Source organism: Cyprinus carpio, chromosome B12 (assembly GCF_018340385.1).
Source record: "Cyprinus carpio isolate SPL01 chromosome B12, ASM1834038v1, whole genome shotgun sequence".
In the NCBI taxonomy this organism is placed as follows: Eukaryota; Metazoa; Chordata; class Actinopteri; order Cypriniformes; family Cyprinidae; genus Cyprinus; species Cyprinus carpio.
The window spans coordinates 24,585,951-24,613,864 of NC_056608.1; the positions used below are offsets into that span (position 1 = coordinate 24,585,951).

The 27,914-nt window shown below is 37.1% G+C and overlaps 2 protein-coding genes and 1 pseudogene across 8 annotated transcripts in view; 1 reads left to right on the plus strand and 2 right to left on the minus strand.

Annotated features, from left to right (window-relative positions):
- The window catches only part of LOC109061627 (formin-2-like), a 49,775-nt gene extending 35,512 nt beyond the window's left edge, over window positions 1-14,263 (plus strand). For all 6 annotated transcript variants that reach the window (XM_042734778.1, XM_042734777.1, XM_042734775.1 and 3 more), the window contains 5 exons: window positions 628-720; window positions 2,833-2,884; window positions 3,248-3,397; window positions 12,808-12,889; window positions 13,513-14,263. In XM_042734778.1, coding sequence (XP_042590712.1) covers window positions 628-720; window positions 2,833-2,884; window positions 3,248-3,397; window positions 12,808-12,889; window positions 13,513-13,539 — 404 coding nt within the window. In that variant the 3' untranslated portion in view covers window positions 13,540-14,263. The remainder of the gene's footprint in view (window positions 1-627; window positions 721-2,832; window positions 2,885-3,247; window positions 3,398-12,807; window positions 12,890-13,512) is intronic.
- A 757-nt stretch (window positions 14,264-15,020) lies between these two features.
- Window positions 15,021-27,914, minus strand: part of LOC109084573 (gremlin-2-like) — a 292,543-nt gene continuing 279,649 nt past the window's right edge. The window contains exons 1-2 of one of the 2 annotated variants that reach the window (XM_042734795.1): window positions 23,366-23,373; window positions 15,021-17,819 (exon numbers count right to left, since the gene is read on the minus strand). In XM_042734795.1, the coding sequence (XP_042590729.1) occupies window positions 17,318-17,818 (501 nt within the window). In that variant the 5' untranslated portion in view covers window position 17,819; window positions 23,366-23,373 and the 3' untranslated portion in view covers window positions 15,021-17,317. Of the gene's footprint in view, window positions 17,820-23,365; window positions 23,374-27,914 lie in introns of those variants that run through there. The other variant, XM_019099253.2, reaches the window with a different exon arrangement.
- The window catches only part of LOC109106350, a 42,757-nt pseudogene continuing 41,913 nt past the window's right edge, over window positions 27,071-27,914 (minus strand).

Here is a 27,914-nt window from a genome sequence, read left to right on the forward strand (position 1 = left end):
AATGCCATTTTTAATGTAAGTATGGGGGCCTCATTCATGAAATGAGCAGAATAAATTTGTGCAAATCGTAATAATAAATATTTAGTGTTTCTATTTAATATATAATTTATATTTATATTTAATACATTTTAATATAAGTATTATAAAAATATCAATGTTATATAAAGTATATTAATTAAACATTGTTTCAAAGCAGTTTTACAGAAAATCATGTTAATTTTTATTTTAACTTTTTATAAATATAAAAAAAAAAATTTTTTGTTGTTGTTTCATAAATGAGGCCCAATGTAAATTCCATGTTTAAGGGCGCATTTATTTGATTAAATAAAACCGTAATACTGTGAAATATTATTACAATTTAAAACAGCTGTTTTCTATTTGAATATCTGTTAAATATTTCTGTGATGTGCAGCTGTATTTTCAGCATCATTACTCCAGTCTTCAGTGTCACATGATCTTCAGAAATCATTCTAATATGCTGCACTCTCATTCACAAATTCCACTTTCTGTATGAATGAATGAATTTTTTCTGTTTGTGTTTGCTGAATGAAGTCCAGTGTGTATCATTTCCATGTGGGAATGATTGTTATTTTTGATTGTTATTTAATTGTAAATGTTGTTTCCCAGCATGCACTGCGGAGGTGGAGAAGGTGTGCTCGGTCTCGACTGAAGAGCATCTGCAGCCGTTTAAAGACAGGATGGAGGTGTTCGTGAGTGAAGGTGAGTGAGTCTGATGATGCAGTGAGCGTGGGAATGATGGGATTTTCCTTCAGGATTCTCAGACTCACTGAAGTGTGACTGGTGTCAATTAAACGAGGGATTCCTGGGATTCCTCGCACGTCTCTCCTGAGAATCGGCTTGATTCGGCGGGGGGGAATCACAGGCCTGACTGCCATTAGCAGCCGTGGGTTTGTGGTGTAGCAGGTTTGCTAATGCGTCGTGACCTCTAGAGCCGCAAGCATGAGATTCTGCTGACCCAGAACCATATTAATCTGAGTATCTGACCCAGCGGACCAGAGGTCTGCCCACACACACACACACACTTCCTCTCTCAATCTTACACAGACATACACCGAGACCGTTCTCATGACAGACAGACGTGTGTGTGTGTGTGTGTGTGTGTGGGGTGTAGGGGGTTCGTGGTTTTTCACTACTTAACAACTACTGGCCTTAATTTGTCAGAGAGCATCTTGAGTTGTGACCCCTGCTGACCTCTTTTCTTCTGACGAAGCCTCTCTCATTGTCTGCTGTCCAGAAAGATACAAATGTGATTTTATAATTACTTTATAAAATAAATGTGTGTGTGTGTGTAATATGTTCTGTGTGTGTGTATGTGTGTATATATATAGGCCTACAATGCTTCATGGGAGTAAGAGCCCACTCAGCTAGAGGCACTGCCTCTTCTTGGGCTTGGTCTAGCGGTGTGTCCATTGCAGAGATTTGTGCGGCGACCGGCTGGGCCTCGCCATCCACATTTGCTAGGTTTTATAACCTGGACATCCTTTCTGCTTAAGTGGGCAAACACTTGCTTTATGCAAAAACAGTTTGGACAAAAAGTCCTTGACCGTAACACGCTCAAGCTCTTCAGGTCGGTTCACTCGTATGCTCTCGGCCCAAATAGTGCTGAAGGTGTACAAGTCCTCTGGAATGATAACCCAGGTCAGGCGTGACCTCTGTGAGTGTAGCCCGCTTTAGCCTTGGAGAATATCCTTATACTTCCCTATGAGCATTAGATGCTTAGGGAGGTTGTATGATGCAGTCGTTCCTCTACCGCAGCACGGCGTGATTGTACTGGGTTCCCATAGCGTCTTTTGCAACAGTACACGTTCCAGTATCTCAGGGAACCGAGGTTATGTTAGTAACCGAGTACGTTACTCATCATAGATGGGGAAACCTCTGCAGCAGTGTGTGCTGAAGCAAATATAATTTTTTGCATTCCCATTAGCTCAAATAACAAATGGCAGTCAGAAGAAATATTAAAAAATCTGCCACACCACATCTTTTACAATAAAAACACCCACACACAGTTTTCTAAAATTAAAATAAAAATTTATATCTCTATATCATATCTAAAAACACGTAGTACTTTTTAGAAATTCTTAATTTTTAAATTAATATTTATATTAATAAATTCACTTTTTATAATTTAATGCCAGTTTTTTATTTTTTACCTATTTATTTTTATTTTTAAATTTTCTATTTTGTTTTTTACCTTTTTTTATATAATAATATTGCCATGTTATTATTAGGGCTGTCAAATGATTAATCACGATTAATCACATCCAAAATAAAAGTTTTGTTTACATAATATATGTGTGTATACTGTATATATGTATTATGTATATATAAATACACACACATGCATGTATATATTTAAGAAGAATATGTTATGTTATATATTAAATATATTTATATATAATATAAAATATAAGAATATAAATATATAAATGTATATACATGTAAATATTTTCTAAATATATAATTTATGTGTGTGTATTTATATATACATAATAAATACACACAGTATACACACATATATTATGTAAACAAAACTTTTATTTTGGATGTGATTAATCGTGATTAATCATTTGACAGCCCTAGTTATTATATATACAATATTTGTACATTTATAAGTGTACTCCTACAGTAGAAGATTTTTAACCCCTTTTTACTTTTACGAAGCTGCTTTGAATCAGTCTGTATTTGTATAAAGCGCTATATAAATAAATGTAACTTATTTTATAACCATTAATTCACATGTTGTTTTGCATCCTGATTAGACTGTTTTCATGTAATTAAAGATTCAAAACAGCTTTTTTCTTTTTCTTACAGCAAAAACAGAGCTGGAAAGCCAAGAGAAGCAACTCAGTGACACCCACAAAATGTAAGGCATCATTTCTGCTGTTACTCTGATCCTTCTGCCTCTTTAAGTAGACACACAGACACAAAATGCACATTTCTATAGCTTAAAGCTGCATGGTGCATATTGTGTATCTAAAAGGATTAAATATAATGCTTCAGGGTGATGCTGTGGTCAGTTGTGATGAGGTTTCTAGGTGTTTCCGCATTAAAAAGAGTCCTGCATCTTCACCTCTCTGGATTTCTAGAAGGAAAACACCTAGAACACCGTAGCAGAAGCATTTACATGAATGCAAACGATGCTGTTCTGCTCCGTTCAGATGTGCTGTGTGATCTCCAGCATCTGGAAAGCACTCGTTTCTCTCTGAAAGCTCAGTTTGTGTGGCAGGTTCCTGGAGCTCTGCGTGTTCTTCTCGGTGAAGGCCAAGAGCGGAGAGAAAGAGGTTTCGCCCAACACCTTCTTCACCGTCTGGCACGAGTTCTCCACAGACTTTAAAGACACTTGGAAGAAGGAGAACAAGATCATCCTGCAGGAGAGGTACGTCAACAAACACGCTGCAGCTCTTTCCTCCATAACGCCACTGTTGTTTAGTCCAGGATCAGGAGCGGCGCTGGGCCGTAATCGCTCAGGAATGCTGGACGCTTTTTGGTCCGACGGTCTGCTTTAGAAATACTGGTGCAGGCTTGAGCCGGACCTCGCTTGTCTCCTTCTAAGAGCACTATTTTATACTTTATACAGTGGTAGATAATAAATAAAAGATGTTAATGTTATGTTCAATTCAGACAAAATTATAATATTTGTATGTGTTTGTGTGTGGGGGTGTGTGTGTGTGTATATATGTATGTATGTGTGTATATACACACACATACACCTCTTCACTGGTGTGATAGAAACGGCCGGCCTGTGTGAACACAGATTTACACCCAAAATAAACCCCGGGCTCTTTCTTCCTGCCGCTGATTTATGAAGCGGTCCGATCAGAAGCTTCGCTCTCCAGTGTTGTGAAAACATCGATGGCTGTTTCTGAGCGTCGTGTGTTTAGAAGCACGGTGATTTAATGCTGCTTCACCTCAGATACCTGAGCGCTGGACACAGGTGCATCATGGGACGGCTGCGTTCTGCTCTCAGATCTGCTTCAGACACTCTGTCGGGGGATATATGCGTTACAGCTCCAGTGAGTGATGAGCAAAGCTTTGTTCTGACACAGAGAAGTGGACGCAACAGCATTCCTGGAATTAGACGCTCCCACACGCCAATGAATCTCCCAGAGTAGTGTGAGAGTGTGTGTGTGTGTGTGTGTGTGTGTCTGTGTGTGTGTGTGTGTGTGTGTGTCTGTGTGTGTGTGTGTGTGAGTGAGTGAGTGAGAGTGTGTGTGAGTGAGAGAGTGTGTGTGGGTGAGTGAGAGAGTGAGTGTGTGTGTGAGTGTGTGGGTGCGGGTGAGTGAGAGAGAGTGTGTGTGAGTGAGTGTGTGTGTCTGTGTGTGAGTGAGAGAGAGAGTGTGTGTGAGTGTGTGTGTGAGTGAGAGAGAGAGAGAGAGAGAGTGTGTGTGTGTGTGAGTGAGAGAAAGAGAGAGAGTGTGTGAGTGTGTGTGGGTGAGTGAGAGAGAGAGAGAGAGTGTGTGTGTGTGTGTCTGTGAGTGTGTTGTGTGAGAGAGAGAGAGAGAGAGTGTGTGTGTCTGTGAGTGAGTGAGAGAGAGAGTGTGTGTGTGTGAGTGAGTGTGTGAGAGAGAGAGTGAGTGAGTGAGTGTGTGTGTGAGAGAGAGTGTGTGTGTCTTTTTCTATTATACTGTTGTCTTAGATTCAAACTTTTTCATCAGCTTGTTTTCTTTCTGTTAGCACAGGTTTTGTTTAATTTTAAAACTGACTGATTGATCCGAGCTCATGCTCCTCAGTTTTAGAGTGAATAAAGCATTATTTGTGGATGATTTTGGCAATATGCTTAAGCTCAGATCAGTGAGTCTACGACCAGTCAGCACAGGTTTAGTGAGCTGATTGATCGTAGGCCTCAGAAAACAAGCTGATAAAATATTGAATTTGTCTTGCTTTGCGTCTAAACATTCATAACTCAAGATGCATTTACTGGAGATGCGCAGTGACGTGAGATAAGAAGTCTTGTTTTCTGAGAAACTGCTCAAACTGAAGTGCGTTTATGATTAAAACATGAACTAATATCAGAAAAATCAACTGAATTCAAAGAGAAAGCGGATTTATTTTTCTGGCCCCTATGGAAGATACTTTGCATTTCAAGTACATTTATCTTGATTTACTGTAAGAATGTTTAGATAATCATTACTGGAAAACAAACGTACAAAACGACGATCCCAGACCAGTTCATCTGTGTGCTTTATGAATGTTTGGGGCCTTTCTCTAACTCTCCCATAACCTGTGCCATGTGTTTAATATTAGATTATATCTGCCACATTAAGATTCACTCTAAAAGTGAGAGCGCGTCAAATCAACCCTGTCTATTTGTTTAACCCCGCTAATGAAAAGAATACCTTTTAGCTTCCAGTGGAGCGATGCTGCATCGCGATAACAGAGTCAACAAATACAAACGATCCCCTTCAGCCCATCGCTGGAGACGCTTTACATAATTCATGAGGGCTGCGTATCTCTACATCTGTCCTGAAACACTGCGCTCGGATCGGGTTTCTTCTGAAGCACCACTCGCCTCTCAGATGCAGATTACGGCCCTTTAGCTCTGGCCCTTTTATTATATTTCCTTTGCTCTCCGCATGTGGGAATGGCACACGGATGATGCTGATTTCTGCTCCCTAATTTGTAAGCAATTTCAGGCAATTCCCATCCATCAGGCGCGTGGCCTCTGGCCTCCGGAGCGCGAGACGAAATGCTGGAGAAGCACTGATTCAGAAGAGAGTAACAACGCTGCCTATGTGTTTCAAAACAGAACATGGACGCTCAGTTGTGTTCTTTTAATTAACACTGAAATAAAAAAAGATGCTTTTTTTAACTCTCAAAGTGCATTCGGGTCCATTTTGACCCAGAAGAGATTCATTCCTTAATAAAAAAAAAATGCACATTTTGGTCATTTGGTGTCCAAAATACTTTTGTAAAATTATCTATGAAGTTATATTATTGTCAGGAAGCTTTTATAAAATATATTTCAGCTTTCATTTCCTCTACAGTTTAGTTTAGTTGATGGACATAGATATGTTTTTTAATGAACCATTGCAGCATGAATAATTGATCCTTTTTCATCTTAAAGTGGAATTTTATACAAGTAAATTGAATTTATTTTGTTTGAAAACAAATATTTGTTGTGTTAGAAATAAATGTCAGTTTCATAAATCTGGACTGTTTTTGAACAGTCATTTAATTAATTTCTATTCGTGCCAATTGGGTTAATACACGTAATTCTCAGATTATATTTTTATTTACATTTTTTGATTCTTTTTTTAAATATGTTCTTATAAATTTTTATACAATAAAGTATTTTGATTTTTTTTTTTTACATTTTTTTTAATTTATTGATTTTGCATCATAGTTTTTTTTTTCTTCATGTTTCATGTGTAATTTTAAATTTCAAAGAATTTCTCAATGTGTTAATCACCAATAAAAGGGGTAAATGCAGTAATAACAGTAATGTTCAAAACTTTAGTTAGTTAAAACCATTTAGTTGAAAAATATTAAGATTTGATGATTTTATAAAATAACAGCTCTTGGACCTGGAATGTGAAATTAGTACAGATTGCATGAATGCATTATGAGGGTTAAAAGCATCAATTGTTTCAGATTTATTAATTAAAGCAATTTAGAATAGACCCTGTAGATATTCTGTTTTAAAGCACGGTGAGTCGCCTAAATAGGCAGCATTTCACAGCCTATCTTAGTGGATCGGAACGGTACATGGATGATGGTGATTTCTGCTCCATAATTTGTAAGCAATTTCAGGCAATTGGGATCCGTCAAGCACACGGCCTCTGGCCTCTGGAGCGCTCATGAAACTCAATACACACCGTATAATAAGAAACACAGTCCAGCTCTTCTACGTCTATATGTACAAACGGACCTTGTGTTTCACAATATAGTGTGTGATATCACGTCCTCGATTTCAAACAGCCTTTTTAATTGGACCCTATAAAACGATATAAAATCAGTGCTGGAAAAGAGACTCAGCATGAAGCTGCAGCGAGTGATTGCTGTGCTATTCAATATCACTGCAAAACACTGAACCTGAATCAGTCATTAACCCACACAATACAATCCAAACCTAACCACCATACCAACACCACATTCCAGTTCTGACCCCACCCCTTAAAATAAAACAGTCGTAACTTTTAAATCAAAATTTTTGGAAATTTCACATTGCTCATGAACCACACACAAAAAAACTAATGTGCAAAAAAGTATATATTTTTTTCAATGTTTATTAGAAATCTTGTTTGATTATATGATTGTATGAAATTTACAAGAACATGTAATCTGAGAATTATCTGCATGAACCCCATTGGAATGAATGGAATTTAATTAAGTTCCTTTAAATTCATATATGAATGCTCAAAAACTGTCTATATTCATGAAACCTGTATATTTATTTCTAAAAAAAAAACATCAAAATAAAATTAATTTAATTCGCATAAACTTTCACTTTCAGATGGTTTATCAATAGACAACATCAACAAAATTCAGTCCCAAAAGTGTGTGAGACATGGGATAAAGATTTAAATAGATTTCACAAAAATGTTTTGACACTAATATAACTTCATATATAATTTAACAAAATCTGTTTTTGACACTTATGGTGCTCCATACCCAAGTCAAAATGACCAAACATGAAAATGGTTTCAATCTCAAAATATCTGAAAAAAAGGTGTATTTTGAGCATCTTAAAGCATTTGCAAGGTTCATTCCCTTATTAAAAACTCTGAATTTTTTATCATTTTTATTCTTCTGGGTCAAAATGTTTGTGCAACTTGAGTTAAAGCGGCAGAGAACCTCGTTTGAGCAATGATTTACTACTCACAGTGACTCTAAATGTTCGTCATTTGTACTCAGTATGCGCGGTATACAATCACGCATCTTTCCCAGCGCTCGCACCTGCAGTGATGGCACACAAAACAGTTTTATCTGAGGGGCCGAGTGCCGCTTTAAACATCTGATAGATGAGTTCCCAGAGACGGATGCGCTGGAGCCGTAATCAGACGATCTGCTGCTAAAGTGTTTGCCTTTCTCCTCCAGTGGCACCTGAAAGCCCACAGAAGCGTCTCTTTCTGTCGCTCGGCCCCCAATTTGTCATGAATGCTTGTCGTCTGTTGGCGGGAACAGAGTCGGCCCCGAGCTCCGTCTGGAGCCAAGAGAGACAGATGGGGGGACGCTGACGCGGAGCCGCTTTGTTTCCTCTCACACATGTGTTTGTGTCTTTAACCCCGTCTCGCCTGAACCCAGCAATACCAGCTACTGTTCTGCTGTGAAAGCATGACATCCAGTGGAACGGGGAACAAACAAACTAGTGCCACCAAACGATTAATTGCGATTAATCGCATCTAATATAAAAGTTTTTGTTTACATAATATATGTGTGTGTACTGTGTATATTTATTATGTATATAGAAGTACACACACATGCAGCATATATTTTGAAAATATTCATATTCAAATAAATATCATATATTTAAGATATTAACGTAAAACGTAAAACTTTTATTTTGGATGTGATTAATCGTGATTAATTGTTTGACAGCACTAGAAAAAACACACATTCTCATTGTGTTTGAGTGATTTTTAATGGCACAGAATCATCGTTGCAGCTCCACGCTGAGTCTCTTTCCCAGCGCTGGTTATACACTACATTTTATAGGGTACAGTTAAAAAGGCTGTTTGTAATAAAGGTTGTGATATTAGAGCATAAAGTCAGTCAGCGTCTTAGTTTGTGGCATTTATAAATATGATGTGCTACCAAAGAGAAAGTAGGTCCTTCACCAAGTAATATTCTTAATTTGTCATGTTCACGGAGTGACTGGAACTCAGGAATGTTCTGCTGTATGCTTTGCTCTCTCTCTCTCTCTCTCTCTCTCTCTCTCTCTCTCTCTCTCTCTCTCTCTCTCTCTCTCTCTCTCCTCTCTCTCTCTCTCTCTCTCTCCTCTCTCTCTCTGCTGGCGCTTCGTCTCTCTCTCTCTCTCTCTCTCTGGGCGAGTGTGAAGCGGATCGTGACCTGCGCCGCAGCACCACCATATTTGGTTGTGAAGGCAGTGTTCTGATCCGGACCCTCTCCCTCTTCCTCTCCTTCATCATCCTCATCCTCGTCCCGCTCAGACACAGGGGTCCCGCTCGCGTCCGCCGGGATGTTTTCCCTCTCTGCTGTTGAAAGTAGCTGCTACTGATGTGCAGGGGGAGCATCTCTCTGCCCATAATTCTACTTCCTGTAAACATGTCAGGCGCTCTCAGCAGCCAAATACATCACAACACGCCGTCTGTTTGCTTGCTCTTCTGTTCCAGCGGGCGAGAAGCAACACTCTTCACTCCAAACTCTGCATCCGTCATGTTTTATGAGCTTCAGATCTCAAGGTCATCGCTTCAGCTGCGTTTCGCTGCTTTTGTGTCGTTTCTGATCATGAATTCAGCAGGATGTGTGAATGCAAACAAACAAAGATGTTTTTCTCCTCGGTTTAACTCTAAAACTGCATTATATCAGCAGTGGACTTTGAAAACCCACATCAAATTATCCCATTTAATAGGTAATAATTATTTAATGCCATATTTAATTTTTAATAAAACAAACAATTCTTTGCAACTGCTATTGTGTTATTTCTGGTCATGATTCCAGCAGAAACAAATGTTTAAATGCAAATATGCATGAAGTTTGATGTGGGTTTTCACTGCTGATTATATACTGCAAGTCATTTTAATAATGCTTTAATTAACGCAATATTTACTTTATTCTCATCAGACTGATTCTTTTCCAATGACATTTTGGATTATTTGAAAATGAAATATTTTTTAATGATTTTTTAAGTTTAATATTTTACTAATTATTTTTAATAATAATTTAAATATTTTTAAAATAATTGATAATTAAATAATATTTTTTAAATGTTAAAAAATATTTTCAAACCATATTTCTAAATACTTAAATGCTGTGTTTGTTCAAACATAGCTGCATAAATGCATTGACTCCAGAATCACACTGGAGCATCAGAGCATTCATTGTGACTCTAAGCATGGCCAATTATGGTGTTTGTGTTTCATTCACTGGTTTGAGGGTCATGGAGATGAAGCTCCTGGCGTCCGTCCACACACATGACCCAAAGAAGAGAGACGTGTGCTAAACGAACCCGCTCCTGCGCCGCTTCATCACAGAGCGTGGCCGATCTTAACTTCCGAATGCTCAGATTAAGCAGTGTAGAGATCTGTCAGGACTAGTTAAAGTAAACGAGGAAGAGCTGTCTTCCGTCCAATCAGATGGACCCCTGAAGAGCGACATGTCGACGAGTCTTTACAGAAAATCGTGATGTTTCTGATATCTTTTTATCTTAATGATTTATAGTCATATCAATCAGATTAGAGCTGTACAATAAGAGTTACATTTACAACAATATAAGCTATTTAAGATTTACGTGAGTGTGCTGTATAATATGATGTATAATGTGATGCATAATATAAACGTTCATTCATTCATTCTGTATGTATGTGCCACTCAGTCAAATGAGACTTAAACCACTGATGCTGTGTGTGTGTGTCTTAAAGAAAGATCTTCTGGTTTTGTGTGTGTGGGATTGTGGAGTAACTGGTACAGTTTGTGCCCGTGACGAGGATTAGAGCCGTTTTCGGTGTGTGTATCTGGACCCTGCGGGTCACATTCACTTCCTCCTGAAGCTGCTGTTAAACCTCAACTCAACTCACTACAGACAAACTCAAGACACGCATCACATCATTCCAGAGTCATTTTAGTATAATTGATGTTCCATTGGAGCTTTTTTTTTTTTAATGTTTGAGTTTTTAGTTTTAAGTTTACTTTTGTCTGTTTTTGTCATTTATTAGTTTTTAATTGTCTGTGTAGTTTTTAAAGTTTTAGTTTTTAGTTTCAGTTATTTGAATATTATTTTAAAGTTTTAGTAGTCTTGTATTTGTCATTTTATTAGGGTTTCTATTTATATTATGTAGTTTTTAAGTTTTAGTTTTGTATTTAGTTTGGTTACTATATAGTCTGTACAGTTTTTTATAAAGTTTTATTTTATTTTTTATTTATTTTAGGTATTCAGTTTAGGTTTTAAGGTTTTAGTAGTCTGTGTTTGTCATTTTTTATATTTTTTATATTGCCTATATAGTTTTTTTATGGGGGGTGTGAGGTAGAGCATGTTGTAGAGTATTGTGTAGAATACGTGGAGTATGTAGTAGAGTATGATGTGTAGTACGTAGTGGGGTATGATGTGGAGTATGTTGTAGGGTATTATGTAGAATACGTGGAGTATGATGTGGAGTATGTTGTAGGGTATTATGTAGAATACGTGGAGTATGATGTGGAGTATGATGTGGGGTACAGTATGATGTGGAGTATGTTGTAGGGTATTATGTAGAATATGTGGAGTATGATGTGGAGTATGGTGTAGAGTATGATGTGGGGAATGATGTGGAGTATGTAGTAGACTATGATGTGGAGTATGTAGTAGAGTATGATTTGGGGTATGTTGTGGAATATGTTGTAGGATATTATGTAGAATACGTGGGGTATGATGTAGAGTATGATTTGGAGTACATAGTGGAGTATGTTGTAGGGTATGTTGTGGAGTATGTTGTAGGGTATTATGTAGAATACATGGAGTATGATGTGGGGAATGATGTGGAGTACGTAGTGGAGTATGTTGTAGGGTATGATGTGGAGTATGTTGTAGGGTATTATGTAGAATACGTGGAGTATGATGTGGAGTATGTTGTAGAGTATGATGTGGGGAATGATGTGGAGTATGATGTGGGGAATGATGTGGAGTATGTTGTAGGGTATTATGTAGAATACCTGGAGTATGTTGTAGGGTATGTTGTGGAGTATGTTGTAGAGTATGATGTGGGGTACAGTATGATGTGGAGTATGTTGTAGGGTATTATGTAGAATACGTGGAGTATGTAATGGAGTATGTAGTAGAGTATGATGTGGAGTATGATATCCACATCATACTCTAACATACCCCACATCATACTCTACAACATACTCTACGTATTCTACATAATACCCTACAACATACTCCACAACATACCCCATGTCATACTCTACAACATACTCCACATCATACCCCACTACATCATACTCCACGTATTCTACATAATACCCTACAACATACTCAACATCATACTCCACATTATACTTTACAACATAATCCACATCATACTCCACAACATACTCCACATCATACTCAACGTATTCTACATAATACCCTACAACATGCTCTACCTCATACCCCACTACATACTCCACATCATACTCTACTACATACTCCACATCATTCCCCACATCATACTCTACAACATACTCCACATCATACTCCACGTATTCTACATAATACCCTACAACATACTCCACAACATACTCCACTATGTACTCCAAATCATACTCTACATCATACCGCACATCATACTCCACATATTCTACATAATACCCTACAACATGCTCTACCTCATACCCCACCCCCCCAAAAAAAAACTATATAGGCAATATAAAAAACATTAAAAATGACAAACACAAACTACTAAAACCTTAAAAAGTAAACTGAATACCTAAAATAATAAAAAAAAAAATGACAAAAACACAATTACTTAAACGTTACAATTAAAATAACCAAACTAAATAAAAACAAAAATGATTTAGAGTTTGATATTGAATATGCTGTAGATGTGTGGTGTATGATGTTAAGTAGTATGTTGTTAGAGTATGATGTGGGTATCTGGATCAGTAACTCTATCTGTTCCTCTCTCTCTCTCTCTTCATGTTGTTTCTCAGGCTGAAGACGGCGGAGGAGTGTTTCCGACAGGTCAAAGAAAAAGCCACATACAGCGTCAAACCCAAACACGCGTCTGGAATCGTAAGCCATTTTATTTACAATTTGCATGGTTTCAAAGCAGACTAACCGAAAATCATGTTTGTAATGTTTATATTATCTTATGATTAGAGCAATATGAAAAAAATCAATCAGTTGATATATTCTATATAGTATATATCGCTTTAGGTGAATGCAGACAGTTGTATATACTTACAGTAGTTGTAGGTTGAAGTTATTAATTCATTATGCATATGAAAACTGTAAGGTTTGTTTAAGAAGCTTATTTACTATTAGCCTAGATGATGTGTTATCACTCACACAGTTAAATGATGCCCATGAAAGACTCCATGAATGTCAGTTGAGTAAGTTATGGCCAAAAACACTGCCGCTGAGAGATTCCTAGTCTATATTCCTCTAACTCATACAGTAGATCATAACCTTGCAATGACACATCATTTTAATTGCCAGAGAATGCGTGAACTGATCAAAGTCACTTTTGATAAAAGCATCTGCCACATGCATCAAAATGTTTTTTTAAATGCAGTGTTATATTTTAAAAGTAACTATGGACGCCTGTTTCCATAATTGAGATTATGAGAGCTGAACGGATTGAAAGTAGCATGAGATTAAACTTTCATTAAATGAGCCTCTTTATTTCCTCTCAGAAAGCAAAGTTGGGCATGAAGATCTGAGGCGGATGTGGACTGACTCTTGTGACGTTTCATCTGTAAATCGCTCTCGCAGCATCTTCAGTGTTACTCTGCCATCTGCCGTACCACACAGGAAGTGATCTGAATGTGATGTCATATCCTGTGTCCTGATAGATGAACATATCAGACGTTACATATCACCGTACATACTGGAGGACTGAAGCAATATCATCAAATCAAGGTTGTTTTATTTTTAACAGACGAAAAAGGGCAAGAGAAAGAAGAGTATATGGATTTCTGATGCGTCTTTATTTTAAACATCGGCACCATCACATGCTTTTAAACCAACACTAGTTAGTGCAGTTTAGTGATCTAGTCATCAGCTGGTTTAACATGTTCAATTCACTCTCCAGTCCTACAGGACCTGAAAGAGACACTCCAGTATGTACAGTATAAATCAGATCAGTGGGCGGCGAACGTTCAGGAATCTACTCAGTGTTTTTGTGAAATTATGCAAGATTGTTTTCTGGTTGTGCTGCATCCACACATTCACTCACTCAATGTATTTAAGAGGATTTTTTTTTTAAATTAATGTAAATGATATTAACATCTTTATGTAGCATTGGTTTGTTTTTAGCATGTGCGTATCAGAGGTGTGGATGGACGTCTGCGCTCCATGTGCAATAACTGTTTGTATCTGAACGTTTTGAGAAGAGTGTTATTTATGTAAAATAAAGGGATTAATAAATTCAGACATTTTAATTTATTTCACGATTGGAGATTTACTTGCATATTCACCATGGGATATTTTCTGATCTTATGAACCTCTTCAGAATTGAATTATGCGTCTCAAGCATTTTGGTTAATTTTGTAGGTTATTATTCAGACGATCATAAGTGTTGAGGACTCTCAGCTCAGTTTAACACATTTTACCGTGTTCACACAAAAGACTTCCACTCAAAATGACTGAAACAAATCATTTCAAATAAGATTAACAATATGGAAAAGGCATCAAATCCTGCATTCTCATGGTCTATTGTTCTGATTAAATGAACATATACCATAAATAATTCACTGGAATGCTTAAGAATCTGTTGTTTTTCCTCCCCAACTCCTCATTCACGGTTCTTTCCTGGTTTGCTTTTTATGTGGATGTTTTACGATGACATTTTCTTCCCCTTTTTCACTTCTAATCCCAGTGTTTACTGGAAGGTTTCTGAAGCAGGAAATACAATTTATGTCAAACTGAGGGAAAGCACTTTTTTTTTTTAATATCCATCACTCTTCCAGATAATGGAAATAATGCTCGTAGGAAAAAGGTTGATATTAGCGTCCAGACAAACGGACGATAACATTGTTTATTTTAAGTGCACTTAAGTTACTTTCTGCAAAATCACTTTGAAGGTAATGGTTATATTATGGAACCCTGTTTCTGTCACCAGAATAAAAACTAATAAAGGTAATAGCGACTTCTCACAATTCTAAATTTTATAAAGTTTATAAAGAGAAAAAGGACACTTGCATGCAAGAAGACAAAAACTTGCAATTCAGAGAAAAAAGTCCATTGCGAGATGTAAATTCATAATTACACGAAAATCAGTTGATATCTTAAAATTTATTTATCTCTCAATTCTGAGTTTACATCTTGGAATTGTTTCTTTGTTTTCTACCATAAAACAAAAAAATAAAGGTAAATGTGACTTTTTTTTAAAATCGTAAATTTCTGACCTTTTCTGACAATTGCATGCTTATATTTTACAATTTTGGCTTTTTTCCTCCATTTTGCATGATATAATCTCCAAATTGTCAGATTTATACTCAAAATTCAGTGAAAAAGTCAGAATTACAAGATATAAATTGAATGCGAATTAATGACTTTTTTCTCTTAATTCTGAGTTTGCATCTCCTAATTTTGACTTAATCACAATTCTGTCTTTTTTTTCCTCACAATTGTGTTTTCTCAAATATTCAGACCTTTCGCTTGCAGTACGGAGTTCATATATTGCATTTCTGAGTTTATATCTTGCAATTCTGAATGCAAGAAAAATTCAGAACTGTGAGATAAACCCAGAATTGCAAGGAAAAAGTCAGAATTGTGAGACTAAAGGCCATATCATATAGTTGCGATGTGGACTGCACTGTTCTCTTATAGTTACAGCGATTATTGAAACTTTGTTATAGTTATCATTCTTGGTGTGGGCGGGCCTTTATATCCAGTACACCAATTTTCCCCAAAGATTTGCATTGGATCTGCATTGAATTGATTACTGAGGTTCTCGAACATAATAATGTGAATCTTCCAGGGTTTTAATAACTGCTAACCAATGAAGAAAACCAACCGGATTAAACCACATGGAGGCTAGTTTTCCCATGTCAGCTTTAGATAAACCAGACTGAACCCCTAAAAAAACAGAAGACTAGAATAGAACTCAATACTTTTAATATAGACTTAAGTTGTTTCTCTACATATATATACTTTTTCTGTACCATATATCTATAGAATCTCTATAATCGGTCTAGTTATGGATGTTTGGTGTTAACTATCAGTGATCATCACACAGGCAGCAGCTCCCGCACAGAGTTCAGTGTGGAGTCATTTCTCTGCACGTCCGTTAGTTTCCACACACTCTCTAGTGACCGATAATGACCTTAGTGACCAGTGATGACTGATAGTGACCAATAGTGTCCAGTGGAGACCGATATTGTCCAATGATGACTGATAGTGTCCGATAGTAACCAACAGTGACTGATAGAGACTGTTGGAGACCAATGGTGACCGACAGTGACCAATGAAGACCTATGGTGTCCGATAGTGTCCAATAGTAACCAGTGAAGACCTATAGTGACCAACGGTGACTGATAGAGACTGTTGGAGACCAATGGTGAACGACAGTGACCAATGAAGACCTATGGTGACCATTAGTGTCCAATGATGACTGATGGTGTCCAATAGTAACCAGTGAAGACCTATAATGACCAACGGTGACTGATAGAGACTGTTGGAGACCAGTGGTGACCGACAGTGACCAATGAATACCTATGGTGACCAATAGTGTCCAATGATAACTGATAGTGACTTATAGTCCGATGGAGAACAGTAGTAACCGATAGTGTCCGATGATGACCTATAGTGAACAACAGTAAAGGCTGGAGACCAGCGGTGACCAAAAGTGTCTAACAATGACTGATAGTGATAAATAGTGTCCAGTGATGACTGATAGTGAACAATGAAAACCTATGGTGACCAACGGTGAATGATAGAGACTGTTGGAGACCAATGGTGACCAATGAAGACCTATGGTCACCAATAGTGTCCAATGAAAACTGATATTGACGTCCAATGGAGACCAGTAGTAACCAATACTGTCCGATGATGACCGATAGTGACCAACAGTGACGGTTGGAGACCAGTGGTGACCAACAGTGATCAATGGTGTCTAATGATGACTGATAGTGACCAATAGTGTCCAGTGATGAATGATAGTGACCAATGGTGACCAATAGAGTCCGATGGAGACCAGTGATGACTGACAGTAGCCAATGAAGATAGTGACCAATGATGACCGAGATTGACCAGTGGAGACCAGTAGTGAGCGATAGTGTCAGATGATAGTGACCAATAGTGAGCGATAGTGTCAGATGATAGTGACCAATAGTGACTGATGGAGACCGTTGGAGACCAATGGTGACCGACAGTGACCAGTGGTGACTGATAGTGACCAGTGTCCAGCAGGACAGTCCTAAGATGGCGTGCTGAAGCCTTGCAGTCTCTCAGCTCAGATTAGCAGCAGGTGTTTTCCAGTGAAACATGGTCAGTATCTCACTGTTTCCCAGACTCGGACACGCTGACGGACATGCAGCGGCACTGCTTGACGCGCTGGATCTTGCGGTAGCGGACGTCCGGCTGCAGGTCAGGGCAGTTGAGCTCCACGGTGAGGCTGGTGAAGCGCTGCGGCCTGCAGAAGGCGCAGGACTGGAAGGACTCCTGCTCTTTCCTGACGTGCCGCGGGATGTAGAAGGAGTTGCACTGGCCATAGCAGAAGCGGTTGATGACGGTGCGGCTCTTGCAGCCCTCCTGACTGACCGTCTGCCGCAGCGGCTGCGTCTTGCACCAGTCGCTCTTCAGGTACTTGCGCTCTGTCACCACCAGAGCTTCCTGGCTGGAGGCCAGCACTTCCTGTTTGCGTGTGCGCCGGTCGGAGGTGTTGGAGTTGGTCTTGTAGGGTGACGGGATGGATCCCTGCGGCCGGGATTTACGGCCGGCAGAGGCGAGACACAGCAGACCGGCGAGCAGCAGCCACAGCGCCACCTTACAGCTCATCCTGGAACAGACAGAGAGACACAGACATCAAAGAGGGCTCGAGCACCTGCCATTTCTGTTCCTCCAGAGAAAGTGCCCTTTTTTCTGGTGAGTTTTTTAATAAATGAATATATGTGAACCTGGACCACAAAGCCACTCATAAAGGTCATTTTTAAAAATTTAAATAAAATAAGCTTTCCATGGATGTGTGGTTTGTTATAGGACAATTTGGGGACAATATTCGGCAGAGATACAACTATTTGAAAATCTGGAATCTGAGGGAGCAAAAAAATCTAAATATTGAGAAAATCATCTTTAAAGTTGTTCAAATGAAGTTCTTAGCAATGCATATTACTAATCAAAAATTAAGTTGTGATATATTTAAGGTAGGAATTTTATAAAATATCTTAATGGAACATGATCTTTACTTTAAGCATGTGTTTCCTGTCAAAGCTATGCAAAGATTTGATTTCAGAAAAGTAGAAAGAGGTGCTAAAGTCTAATTTTGTGGTGTCTGTGCTTTAAAATAACATTTTTATAATTCAAGTGATGAAGGATTTTGAAATGAGTATGCAAACCAGGCATTAATTAATTAAAGTAATTAAAATGAGGTAATATGTGAACTGATTTTATAGAGATCTATTGAAAAATGAAACATTTATGCGAGTGTGAGGGAGTTAAAATAAATTGGTAAGTCAGAGTTGTGTTCATATATTTAACATTTTGTTTGGTTTTTGTTTTTTGTGATCCTGTCTGACAGAATCATTACACACCTGTGAGTACAAGATCTCCCATCAGCAATATGTTTGCGCTCTTCTGTTGCTTAATATAGGAAAGACTGAATATTAAGTGCTTTTCTGCTGAAAGTCTGTTTATTTCACTAGTTGAGCTCCAAACACTCGCACACACTCACACACATACTCTCACTCAGTCATTAATACACACACACACTCGCACACACTCACACTCAGTCATTAACACACACACTCACACACATACTCTCACTCAGTCATAATACACACCACACTCACACACACTCGCACACACTCACACACACATAATCTCACTCAGTCATTAATACACACACTCACACACACTCACACACATACTCTCACTCAGTCATTAATACACACACACACTCGCACACACTCACACACATACTTTCACTCAGTCATTAATACACACACTCGCACACACTCACACACATACTCTCACTCAGTCATTAATACACACACACACACACACTCGCACACACTCACACACATACTCTCACTCAGTCATTAATACACACACTCGCACACACTCACACACATACTCTCACTCAGTCATTAATACATTCACATACTCACACACTCACACTTGCACATGCACAAACACACTAACACGCATACTCTCAGTCATTAATACACACACACACACACACACACACACACTCTCTCACTCAGTCATTAATACACACACACACACTTGCAAATGCACAAACACACACTCACACACTCACACACACACATACTCTCACTCTCATTAATACACACACACACACACTCTCACTCAGTCATTGATACACACACACACACTCGCAGTCTTGTACTGATTTGCTGGGTTTAGTGTCCATCATGAGAACTGGCTTCTTCTCACAGTGTTTGTGTGATACGTTTGTCTCCAGCTCCACACTCTTAACTAAAACCACAAGAAATGGATTTCTCTCGTTCCTGCCCGTTAAATATCCATCTCTCTGCCAAAAACCACAAGAGACAAACACATCTGTCTGTCTGTCTATCCATCTTTCACTCTATTTGTATTTCTTTGTAGCTAGATACAGGTACACTATAGAAACAGTCTTTAATTTGAATTAGAACAGGGCAGATTTGTGTTAAAAATAAACTGTCCTGTTCAACTTTAGTGTGTGTTCTTGTGCTGCTGACAGTCCTCACGCAGTTGCATTAGAAGTTGTGTTCTGACACATTTGGTGATCGAGTGTTTCAGGTCTAATGTGTGGAGTCACGCCGTCATGTTCAGTGGGACTTTGTGGCTCAGTCTGACTGAATCTCTTCTCATGTTCTCTCTGGGCTCAAAGCATTTTGCCCTGAGCTTTCACTTTGTTTCCTGTGAAGACAGGAAGTCACAGATTAACTTTAATTTGTCACTTTGTCTCGGCGGCAGTCTGAATGATTACGGCTCTGGGACGAGAGCGAGCGATCCGTCAATCACGCCGGACATCTTTAGCACAGATGTGGCATCGCCGGAAGGAAAAACAAATCTGAGTGATTCATTCCCATAAACGAAATATTTACAGAGCGGCTCTTTGTCGTGAATCAAAGCTCCTCGCTTTCATTCCAGAGAGCGTCATGGTTGAACCTTCCTTTTTTAGTCTTTCCTGTTCTTGATTAGAAATCTCCAGGTTTTCTGGGAGTCTCGTCTATACTGGCTGTTGAACTCGGGTTTGTGTAAAGATGATGAACGAGAGTCGTTGCTTTAGTGTTCTGGACTCAGAGTTTGATATCGTGGTGTAAACCTCATGACCTCAAACTCGCTCCGTCTTCAGCTCTGTGTTCGGTTGCACAAGGCCTACAGCGTCACTGAGCGTGTGTTTAGATGACTGGAGATCTCCGGAGCGTTTCTTTAACTGCGGAAGGTCAGGATGGTGGAGACGGTCTTTATTTGAGATCTGTGCTGGCAAAGTGAGTCAGAAAACATCTGATGTGTAACATTACATTAGATCCGTGCAGTACAGTAGGACTGACTCATTAACGTCAGTCTAACAATAAAAGAAAAGATCACCGCTATTGATTAAACAGCTTTTGTAGTTTTAATAGTCTTTTTTTTTTTTAATAAACACACTAAAGTGATTTTTACATTTCATTGTTTTTATACTTGAATGCTTTTAAGATGTAAAATGTAAAAAGTAATGCACTATTTTTTTCTTATTTATCTTTTGCATCTGTTCTCATTTTTAATAGCAAAGGTAAAATAAAAAATGGTTATATTTTGATTAATAAATTTTCAAACAAAATAAATTCATTTTACATGAATAAACTTCCACCTTTAGATGAAAAATTATAAATTTTTCCATGTTGCAGTGGTTTATCAATATGAATATATTATGTTCATCCGCAAAATTCCGTCCCAAAATTTTGAAATATTGAGACAAAGCAACATGTATTTTACAGTTTTTTTTTTTTTTTTTTTGTCAATAAACCTTTTAAGTATTTTTTATTTTTTTTTGACTAATTTAACTTAGAATTTTTTTCAAAAAGTCTTATTTGGGACTCCATGCATAGCTGAAATTGTTATTGCTCTTAAAAATAAAAATAATAGTAAAACATCTGAAAACAATAAATGATTCGTTCCTTACTAAAAAACCGTTTGAGGGGAAAGGAAAGGTCATGACCTTCATTTAGGGTCAAGGAAGATGGGAGGGGGTCACAGGAAGTGATACAAAAAACAGCCAATCACACGCTTGGAATAAAGGTTCACTGGGGTTCTGTACAAGAACTTTTGTTCCAAGAGTGAAGATAGCCTGCCATTATATATACACACACACATAAGACATCAGTTCTGACTGATTCTGATCAGATGAGTCACATTAAAAACTGAAAATACTGAAAAACACAACCAACACGTAAAAATACACCCATTGGTCACTAATGAGTCTATGATTAGTCTCATTTAACTACATGGAAGAATAATTTGTTATTCCAATTAACATTTTTAATACTTTTGAATGCTGCTGCTTTTTTGTAAAATCAATAAGCAATGAAAACGTGATAAACAGCACACTTCTGAAAGCAGGTCGTCAGTCTCGGTTCTCAAACAGTCCGTCACAGACGAGCACCGCTTTCCAAACACAGCTAATGTTCACTCCAGATGCCCACATCAACCGCAGTACACTCCTGTCACTCACACACACACACACACACACACACACACACACACACACACACACACATACACACACACACACACACGTAATTGCCAGCAGCTGGAAGGCTTTGTTTCTGTTAGTGTAACTATTCTAATGTATGTGCAGATCCACCAGAAAGCATATGAGCATTCAGATACTCAACTGATCTGATCTCACACCATTACTAGAGCTCAAACTCATGGGTTAACGTTGTGTGTGTGTGTGTGTGTGTGTAATTGAGTTCTAAAGCGAGTTGTAATTGATTGTCTGGATCGATGTGCAGTCTGATGTTGCTGTGAGGTCTGAGGGGTTTGTAGCTGCTCCTGCATCAGTGTCTCTGTGTTTGACAGCGAGACACGGGACAAACGTCAGACAGACGCACAGAAATCTGAATTCACAGCTTCTGATTCCGAGCTTCAGACTCTATTTTAAAGCTCTCAGCTCTAATAACTCCATGAATTCTGATCTGCTGCTCCTGAAACTATCAGACCTGCTCTACATACGATCCTCGTGTCCATCTGTCTCTCTGCAGCCTTCAGACAGTTCAGTTTAGAATGCACTGAAGTATTATAGAGCTTTTCCACATTCACTTCAGTGAGAGTACCAATGAAACCTTTTAAAAACAATCATTTTAAACATTAAACACTTGAGAAAGTTTGTTTTTCTTGGCTATAAAAATGTTAAGAAAACATTCCATTTGATCATTTTGCAAACGTCATGGCAACGTTACTTTTAAAATGTTTTCTGAACATTCTGAAACAATAGTAACATTTAAAATTTGTTACATGAAGGTCCACCTGAAACCTGCTTTGAACGATGTATAAATGTCTCTGTGCTCACAGTTTGAGAACTTTTAATGGTGTGGAAATTGAACTTCTGAATAAAAAACAGTTCTATTAAACATTAAGCACTTTTACATTTTTCAAAAAGTTTTTCTTAGTTATACAAACATTAACATTGTATTTGATCGTTTTGTAAACATTATGGAAATGTTACTTTTGAATGTTCTGAAACAAATAGTTTAAATAGTTTAAACACATTTAGCACTTAATGATTTCAAAAAACATTTTTCTCTTGATTCATACAAACATTAAAGAAACATTTTATTTTATAATTTGGATAAATTTTTAAAATGTTTATATATATATATATATATATATATATATAAAATCATGCGCATTATATATAGATATATTATATATATATATATAAAGTCCCTCACCTAAAACAGAAATAAAATGTTCTATGAATGAGGTATAAATAATGTTTTTGAGATTAATACTGTAGAAAATAATTATCTTTGTTAAAAATAATTATTTTAAACATTAAAAAAAGTTATAACTTGATTTACACTAAAAAAGTATTATCCTTATCCATCTAGTCAGCTGGTTATTACTGATGTCAATGGTCTCAAAATGCTCAAACATCAGCTGGTTAATCAATATATGGCTAGTTATGAGTGTGGTTATTCATAGCAGAGTATATTTGCGATGAAAGGAGTGTGTGAATGAAAGCTCCATAAATCCTCTTTCACTCAGTGCCGGCTCGAGCGCTCACCGACCCGCAGAAACAGCCCTAATCGGATCAAACACTCCAGCGCAGACCTCACAACCTCATCACAACCTCATCACAACATCATCATCACAACCCAAGCAGAGCCTCACCTGGACGAGTGTGCATGTTAAGAATATTGTGAGGAATCAGACAGTGTTTGTTTGCAGAGAGTGGAGATTGCATAAACATATGACAAGAATCCACTCATACAAATCCCTCTCTCTCCCTCAGTATACTCTATCAATCTCTCTCTCTCTCTCTGTGTGTGTGTGTGTGTGTGTGTGTGTTTGAACTCTTCTTTCTGGCTCGTCTCCGTCACTTGCATGTGGATCTGATCACACTGAGAGCTTTCTATTGGCTCTGATCAGCAAACAAATCATGCCTCCCTCTCTCTCTCTCTCTCTCTCTCTCTCTCTCTCTCTGTGGTCACTCCTCCTCTTCATACTTTCAGATGTCAGTTGTTTTGACTGATTTCAGTGAACTGGCTCTGGTTTTTCTGCTCAGACATCATGCAGGATCAATCAGATGTTTAATTTGATTACAAACAAGAAGAAAACAAATCCTAAATAAGTTTTGCATAAAAGTTATTGACGTTTAATTCCAGAAGATTTAAATGACCTGATGATCTTCAGAAGTTTCCGTGTTTTTCTGATGGTGTGAAAGATGCTGGAAACCAAAGAACATTAAACACAGCAATCACAAAAATACTGTTACATGCAATATTGAGAATCAAACGCACCATGAAATGTATTATTATTTTTAAGTTGTTAATACAACAAAGATCACTGAAAGAAAATATTGCTTGTACAAGAAAATACAATTTCATTTTTTTTACTTCAAAATTTCACATTCAGTGTGTTACTTGTCCTTTCTTTGTAATTAATAGAAACCGTATTGAAAAATGAAATGTAATTCATAAAAATCCCCCTCTCTTTAAAACAGTTTCTAGTATTTGAATGTATGATCAGGACTGATCAGGAGTTTGGGCATTTCTACTCATCCCTTTTTTCTTTCTTTTATTCCTTCCTAATTCATTATTTTATTTATTCTTTTCTTTTTGTATGATTTCAAACTTGATTCATGTTTTTCAGGAGATCTTGCTTCACAAGAAATGACTTCTAGTAAAGTTGTACAGAGTTGAAACAGCCATACTTTACCTTAAACTGCAGAAGTCTGGATGGTTTGATATTGATTGCTGTTTGTAATTGTGTTTTTGTTGCAGTGTTTCTCAACATTCCTCCGGACAGGTAATACTGGTTTTCATCATCATTATTAAAATATGCATTTATAAATCAGATCTAGAACCAGGTTAGAATTGGTTGTATAATCAACCCCATGATATTAATGTTCATGTTTATTGTTAAAACTACAAAGGCATGCTATTATATATAATAGGTGCAGCACTGTGGACTGATATGTAATGAATGTATTTAGAATATAAAGATTTGACTAATTATCCTCGGAATGTCGAACAAATTATTTTCTACTCTGTTGAATTGTTCAAAATAAGGCTATGGTGTAAGATTCTTGCTTTATTACAGCGACACCTGCTGGACACGCGCTGTTTAACGCGTGAACTTCCCCTTTAAATAACGGGACGCTTCCTTCAGTCACGTGTATGGCGCTGCTCGCGTTTAATGAAGCGGTTCTAAAATAAGATTTTTGTTTTAGCTTATTCAACTTTACCAGTATTGTTAATTGGTTGTTAAAGTTTTAAATGGGATAATGCACACAGAGCCATATTGCGTCATCAGCCCACTATGCGGCGCGTTTTCTCAGAAGATGCGTTAAAAGGGAGCGGTTAGTCGCTTGTGCCAAATTCAAAGTCCAATTTAAAAACAAACAAACACACAAAAAAAAATGGCATACAATAAAAAAAAAAAAAAAAAATAAAAATTTTGATAGGACAGTAAGTATACTATTTTATAGGAATTATGACAGCTTTAACGCGTCTTCGATCTGAGGCGGACGAGAAAAGGGCCATTTAAAAAGGACTATTAAAAAAAAAGTGCTGTAACCAAATTCAGATTTTGAGTATTTTTTAAGAGTATAACCTCTAGTATAAAAGCATTGTGTCTACTTTAATGCATCTTCTGAACAGACCGAGAAAAACGCAATGTGTGAATTGTCCAACATGCCGAGTTTAATGGTTCATACCAAAATGATAGTACAGTAAAAAAAAAAAAATTAAAAAAATGCTCAGCGCACCACGAATTGGGCTGATGGCACAATAGGAATCGGTGTATAAACGACCATCTAAAGTAAAATGTTCTAAAATTCGTAATTCGCAAGAAAATTTAAAGCATTTGGTGGAGAAATGCTGAATTTCTTCATCAGATTCTAACAGCGCTTAATTCAAGCGCGACTGAAGGAAGCGTCGCGTTATTTAAAGGGGACGTTCACACGTCAATAAACAACAAACTGTCAGCAAGTAACTGGATGAAGCTTTCAGATCAGTTCTTGCACATTTTTATTTATGTTTATTTTCTGTATCCAGGTCTCCTTCTTACAGTGTTACTAAATCTAAAACTGATTTTCTATTGACACTAAAGCAAAATATAGAATTTACCTTTTTATAGAGATAATTCACCTACTACTCAAAAAAAAAAAAAATATTTTTTTTCTCTCGTCATTTTTCTGTGAAACACAAAAGGAGACATTTAGGAAATATCAGTTGTTGTTGTTGTTTTTTTTTGGTCGATGATATAATTTATGTTTATGTGCTTAGTGTATTATTATTATTACAGATGAGAATTTTGACTAATTGTAGCAAATTCAAATTGATGTAATGTTAATTCACATGCATCATCCCAGATCTCTTGACTTCAGTCAAAGGTCTCAAAAAACTCCAAGTAAACGGCATCATTTATGACAGTAGTTTATTAAATATGTTACAGTTCCACTCTATATGGTTTTTGCAATTTTAATTATTTGAATGTAAAATGCTTTAAAAAAACACATTGTTTCTCATATATATATATATATATATATATATATATATATATTCTATATTCAATCTATTCTAATTCTATTCTTAAAAAAACAGTCCCTTTTAGACTGGCACTCTATTCATTTACTGCTCTTCTTTAAAATAAATTGCATATCATTGCTCTTTTGTTGATTTTAATTGTTTCTATTGTCTTCATTTGTAAGTTGCTGTGGATAAAAGCATCTGCTAAATGACTATATGTGTGTGTATATATATACATGATTGTGAATATCTGTTACGCTGAAGGCATTTAAATTCAAAGAAAACGAGATCTATGAGAGCTCTCTTTAAATGATTTCTAGTCTGCATGAACAGAACTGAGCTTTACGTGATCAGAGTTTGAACACATCTACTCCTGCTTCAGTCTGTTTCAAAATGTTAGAAAAGAGATGAAGAAAACTCAGAAATCACACAAATGGAATCATGGGAAGGATGTAGTAACAGACAGAAGAAACTGTACAACATTTACAAAACTGAAATTGACAACATTTCTCGTTTGTCACAAATTGTGTTTGATTGGCAAACATGAGCTGATCTTGTCATGTATTGATTATAGTCTGAGCAGAGGGAAGTGTTTGGAGTTGAGTTGAGAAAAAAATCATGAATATATATATATATGAATTTGTTGTAAAATACTGCACAAATATGTTTCACATTATAGAAATGAAAAGTCAAGAAATCATTTTTTTGACAATGAAATTGAAGACCAGTTTCTCATTTATTTAATAATGACTTAAACCCAATCATGACTGAATAACTGCGATTCACTGCCCTCTGCTGTTCAGAACCGACCTGAACAACAAATGATTCTTAATGATTCACCGAGTCACTTTTAATCTCCAGTCCCTTTATTCACGTATCTCTGGATTTCTGTACAGAATCTATATCAGAAATGCAAGAACCCAGACCGGATGAGCTGAGAATCTTTGGATCGCAGTCGTTTTCTGAAGAAATAAAACTCGAATGAAATTCTGTGTGACGCAGATCAGTCCATAAATGAACATTAGCGTATGGATGCTGGGCGGTGTTTAATGTACAGATGGTCAAATATAGATGTCCCAATATTATTATCAGTGTCCATTACACTGTACATCATCCAAACACATTCATGTCTGTATCAGAGGCAGAGACTGTATGTGCTTGTCCTCTGATTCTCAGGATCTGTACACATTTACAGAAGCAAAGCTCGCAGGAAACAACAAAACATGTTCTGAGATATAAAAATAACTATAAAAGCTCAGATGGAGTGAAAGTGCAGAAGAACTGTCAGAAGTGTTGAGTGTGTTCAGAATGAAGGATTCTCGGAGGATCTTCGGAGTCCTTCAGAATCAGGTGACGTGTGTGAAGACATGCAGAGATGGATCTGCTCTTTATAAAGATCAGCATTCATGTGCGGACGAGGAACGTGATGTTTGCATCTGAGAGAGGGACACACACGAACACATCAAACAGCAGAAACACAGCGACAAACCTGCTGGAGTGAAAACACAATTCTCTTTCTAAAATATCAAGGTGGAAGAAAAAAGTCCAAGGTCATTGTTTTTTTTCCTCTTAAAAATTATTTTCTTCAAATTTTTTCTCTTCAAAAATATCTTTACTCTTCAAAAATTTTTTTTTAAATAAATTTAAAAATCTTACATTTTTCTCTTCAATTTTTTTTCTTTTCAAAA